Source organism: Solanum pennellii, chromosome 12, assembly GCF_001406875.1.
Source record: "Solanum pennellii chromosome 12, SPENNV200".
NCBI classification, from domain to species: Eukaryota; Viridiplantae; Streptophyta; class Magnoliopsida; order Solanales; family Solanaceae; genus Solanum; species Solanum pennellii.
In genome coordinates this window covers 69663251-69668587 of record NC_028648.1, presented here as the reverse complement: position 1 = coordinate 69668587, position 5337 = coordinate 69663251, and the positions used below count along the sequence as shown (strand labels likewise).

The following is a 5337-nucleotide window of genomic DNA, read 5'->3' as shown; positions in this document are numbered from 1 at the left end:
GTGGGGGGGGGGGGGGACTCCCACTAAAGGTGAGTTAGGTTTGAACATGAGACCTCTGTTTAATGATGGAGGGTACTTATCACACCACAACAACCTTTGGTGATAAGTTGAATTCTTTCAAAACTATTTGCCCCTCTGTAATGGTGTGCAACAAAACGTCTGCCACATGATAAATAGTCTATGAACAGAATAATAGAATTAACTGGAAAATGAAAAGATCTCCACAGTACATGTTGTTGCTGCTTTGAGGAAAAATGATAGGTATATATGTTATATATATACATGTTTCCCCTTACTCTTTCTTCTTCTTTTTTGGACTGAGAAAAGGTAGTACATGTGCCACTCCTTATTCACCACAACATGTATTTTTTTTAAAAAGTGCTTTCTCCTTTACCTTTAACGATAATAAGGTAAGCATCCAGCTCTGGATCAATTAAATGTCATGAGCTGACCCCCTCTAAAAGTAAAGATTAAATATTCATTCAATAATCTACGAGAAGTCCTTTCTTTCTCGTCCATTCAGGGGACACACCTGCGCAGATATAAGATGCAGGAAATGATAGGGGAGCAATATCTAACTTTAGTTCCCGATATTCAGGCCAAAATGGAAATAATTACAAAGAGAATAGCTCATTGAATCTATTGATCAATTAAAATTTAGCTTTGATCTAAAATATTACTTTCTAAATTCCTAAAACAAAAAGAGACTAATGCAAAGAGATTTTTGCTTAACACAATAAGATCAATGCTTCTGTTAGATGACTCCAGACCTTGCATATTGTCCATTTTCTTATTTTTTTAATATTTTTTCTTCAATGGTAAATTCTTTATCCTGTCAACTTGTAGTACTCATGAAAAAAATATAAAAATCGGAAGATATTAGTCATGTACACAGTATGACCCGATTAAAAAATGTAACTTACATATTTTAGAGCTTAAACCCACTATTTGAAAACTAAACAATCAACGATTTAGAATTCTTACCTGCTTAGGCTCACCATTTTTGCCTCCAATAGTTGTCACAATGATGTGGCCCTTTTCTGTTCCATTCCCGTCAACTACAGCTGCTTCCATTTCCTATCACAAGTGAAACTGCCTAAGATAAATAGAGTGTACATAGATGACGAGACCAGAATATGCAGTCCTCTTCCCAGAACCAACCTTTTCTGCTTTATCATCTCTGATCTTCATTTCATTAATTTCTTCAGGAAGTTTGTCAACAAGCATGTCATCAGTGTGAGGTTTTCCACCTGCTGAAGGCATTATACAGCCAGAAGCAATATCGGAAACAAAGATAAGAACTTGCTTATGGTAGTGATTGATGGGCACAACTTGAAAGAGGGATCATCAGCTTCCAAAAACCTGGGATGCAACGATATACATAAATTAGAAAAAATGCATGTGATACTATCTACATTTCAAAGTTGTCGTAATTTCTGAACCAGGAAAACAACATTGACCTGAAATGACCAGAATAGAGCCATAGCCACTTGACATTCTGTTGACTAAGAACACATAGTAAGTAATAAGTATTGCAGACATAATACAGCTAGTTTGTTTTTTTAATATTTTTGTCATCCCAATGGTAAACTCTGACCTGTGTGTGTAAACAATTTATTATATCATACCGAGAAGTTCGTGCGAAGAAACATTACAAAGAAAACTTCAGTGCCGTTGCTTATTTAGTAGTATCTTTACTGTCTCAGTGTATCCCTTGATTGAACATTTGACATTACGAACAATAAGAATGATCAATTAAAAAAGAAAATTGCTATAGTTCCCTATCTTGTTCTGAGAAAACGTTCAATAACATAATAATGATCTTCTCTAGAGCTTGAGAGCATCCCAAAAGGCATTTGAACACACCAACACTTGTTTAGAGGATATAGATTTTCAAGATCTCAGTCTGCAAACTGCCAACAGCTTCCTCCTTATGCATCGACATTAATTGACTTACAAAACTTATTAGACAATACCATTCCATCACCAACCTCTTCATCTCCCCTTAACCCGTCAAGCCTCACAGCCCCTGAAAGTTCCTGATAACATTTTCAGCCGTTCTATGAAAACAAATAGATAGGCAGTTTCAAATCAAATCCCAAAATAGATGTAATGACGACTTCTATTTTAGTGATCATCAATGCTCCTCTTCTGCATGATTTGTTCAGTCTTTCTCTTCTTGATTTATATCATCCTCTTGAGTCTTCCTTTTCATTTTCGAAACATGGTTCAAAACTTGAATATTTTGTTGTCTGTATCACCCTTAGTTGCTGAAGAACCTTCACTAGCCTCCCTGACAGAGTCCCCAAAATTTTGGTTTATTTGAAAACATGACTAACAATATCCCAGCCATTCTTGAGCTTAACAAATATGGAACAGCGTGGTTTTCCTAATATCAGGATAGAGTTGCAGAATGCTAAAAGAGATCCTATATCACCGGCAACACGAAATTCTGAACACCATTTCAACAATTTTTTGATACAATGCAGCCATAGTATCCCCAATTGCATCTTCACAGGATGTCACCACGATTCTCAATGGTATAGCAGGATGAAACCCTCCCTTCCCTTACCTCTTTTTTCTTCCTGTTCTTTAGGTACCTGAATGACTCGTAGCCCATTTATTCGGTTTCAATCCTAGAACCAAACTGAAGATCCTAAAACCTACTGATGCATTTGAGTACAAACCAAAATGTAAAAAAAGAAGAAAAAAAAGCAAAAGTTGCTTGTTATGAGGACAAGTTTCCATCTTTATATGATAGCCAAGACACAACCGACAGGTTACAGCTAAAAATCAGCTAATACAACAAGAAATAGAATCATAATATCAAAGTGAGCTGAGAAAACACTTGTAATGGATATATCTGTGTGCATTTTAGCTATCATTTGTATAGAAAAGGGAAGGAGACAGTACGTACCAGGAGCTCAAAGGTGGTAATAGTTGAAGCGGCAAAAATGGCGATCGGTGAAAAGACGAAACCCTAGAAGAAGAAAGAAAAAAGGAATCTCCGGCAGGTAAAGTTGAAAACTGGGAGTTTTGCTCAATTTTCAATGACTTTTCATACACAAACTTTGACTCACTGGAAATTCTGCTTGGAGCAGAGCGGACGCCAATTAATTTTATCAATTTTTGTTCATTGAAGTATCTCAGTTACGTAACACAAGTCTATATTACACGTATCATTATCTCGTTGGCTTCTTCGTACTTACAGTTACAGTAATGACTAGCAGTTAAGCCAAGTATTGCGATACTCCGTCCAAGGATAATTGTTTATTATATTATTTTAAAATATTTAAGTAATATTATTTAATTGTTGTTTAGTATTAATATACAATTTTGTATTTAATTTTTAATTTTATTCTTATTATTAATTATAATCATTTTTTATTATATATTTTTAAAATATGTTAATTATTATATTCAAAGAGTGATATAGTTTTTTAATAAATGTGCAAAGTTAATATTGAACAAATATTATTTGGTAGAGAAAGGACATTAAGGTCTTATTTGTTTGTATTTTGTGGAGGTCTGAATTTGAATGTTTCAAACATTATATTATTAAGTGTATTTGTTTTCATAAAGATTTAAGCACCTAATTAATCTCAATAGGTATTAATCAATCATTAAGAATTAGAGACAACTCTTAATATCACTAAAAGGTATTCTTCTACCGATAATATTCATCATACTCTATCGACAATCATCAGTCGCCGCCACCACTAACCACTTCTATCAACCGATATTATTATTGTCTATTATTAACCACGTTTGTCATCACAATCGTCGTATTTGCTAACCAAATCATTTTTTCTCCTAATAAACAAAAACAATAAGTACAAAATTGAAATTCAGTGTTGTTGAACCAAAGCAAGTCACCCTAAACTCTGACAAGACTCTTCAAGCCCGATGATTAAGGGTGCGCAAAAATTAAACCGATCGATAAATTGAGCAACAAAATTATTTTTAATTTATTGATGTTAAATTAAAGGGTTAACGATGTTAAATTAAAGGATAAACGATTTTATAGAAAAAATTGAGTTACTAATTTGATTTTAATTTTTTAATATTAAGTTATTGAGTAAATCAATAATCCCCACTAAGGCTATAGTAATCGGCTTTAGTAGATTACTACTTTAACTTAAAATAAATATTGAGATAATAACAATAGGCTCATCACACTATTAATATAAGATATCTCAATCGAAAGAATACTCGCAGCTACATAAATTTTGTGACTCAAGACAATATCATAATCAAGATCAAGTTAAAAAAAATATGAATAAACCACATTCATAAACACTTAATCATTATCATAATCAACTAAAACACTTGCATGAGAATGAATAAAGGTATAATGATAATACAATACACATTATCTTACCAAACGCTTGTACACAATCATTTCCTCCGTCGGATAGTCAAGACTCATGAGGAACTCACAATATGTACCCACTTTGTAACAAATATTTTTTTCTCAAAATAAACTTGAGTGGAACATCTTACACAGGATAACTCTATACCAAAAGTATCTTGGATGAAATTGTAACACCTTGAAAGTGCATAACTTGATTAAGAGTTGGAAAAATTGTAGAAAGTTGCTAGTGACTGGTTCCACGTGCCCATGTACAGACCTGTAAATGGTTGTACGAATCTTCATGGATATCCAGTCGTAGTAATTGATTAAAATTCGAGAAAATATAAAGTTTCAAATGACTTCTATGAGTCTGTAGGACGGTTTGTGGAGTGAAGTACGTGTCGTACTTGTATCTCGAGATCGACTTATTATATAATGCCTAATTAAAAATTGACATATTTTCAATATTGATCAGACTTTTCTCATATTTTTTTGTCTTACTTGCTTTCAAGAGAGTGAGCACACTTTATATGTCACACTTCAACACCTAAGGTGTACTTATTACGGTTCAAAATGACAATAAGACCTCTTAAAGAAAATTTGTGTCCATGAAATTTGGTCAAATTTTGGATTGACTTAAAAGTCGGTCAAATCTACTTTTAAGTCAATTTTAACTTTTGAAAGTGTTTGACAAATATAAAAAATAACTTAAAATAAGTCAAAAATGACTTGAAATAGGTACTAAGTGTGTGGTAAGGTAAAAAATGACTTAAAATAAGTAAAAATGACTTAAAATAATCCAGAATCAAAAGTAGATCTCTCCATATTTCTTTTTTGACTTAAAAGTCATTTCAGTTTAAATTTTTATTTTTAAATTAAAAACTACTTTTTTTTAAGCCAATACAAATAGGCTCGAAGTCCAGACAATTTGTTGTCACCATTGTGAAATCCACTTTTTCCTCTTCTGCTCCCCCCCCCCCCCC

General features: G+C 33.0%; 1 protein-coding gene across 2 annotated transcripts in view; it reads right to left on the bottom strand.

The window, feature by feature from the left end:
• Window positions 1-3136, bottom strand: part of LOC107007299 (shaggy-related protein kinase epsilon) — an 8187-nt gene extending 5051 nt beyond the window's left edge. Inside the window, exons 1-4 of one of the 2 annotated variants that reach the window (XM_015205861.2) lie at window positions 2918-3136; window positions 1461-1498; window positions 1162-1362; window positions 985-1077 (exon numbers count right to left, since the gene is read on the bottom strand). In XM_015205861.2, the coding sequence (XP_015061347.1) occupies window positions 985-1077; window positions 1162-1263 (195 nt within the window). In that variant the 5' untranslated portion in view covers window positions 1264-1362; window positions 1461-1498; window positions 2918-3136. The remainder of the gene's footprint in view (window positions 1-984; window positions 1078-1161; window positions 1363-1460; window positions 1499-2917) is intronic. The other variant, XM_015205860.2, reaches the window with a different exon arrangement.
• Between the last annotated feature and the right edge of the window lie 2201 nt (window positions 3137-5337).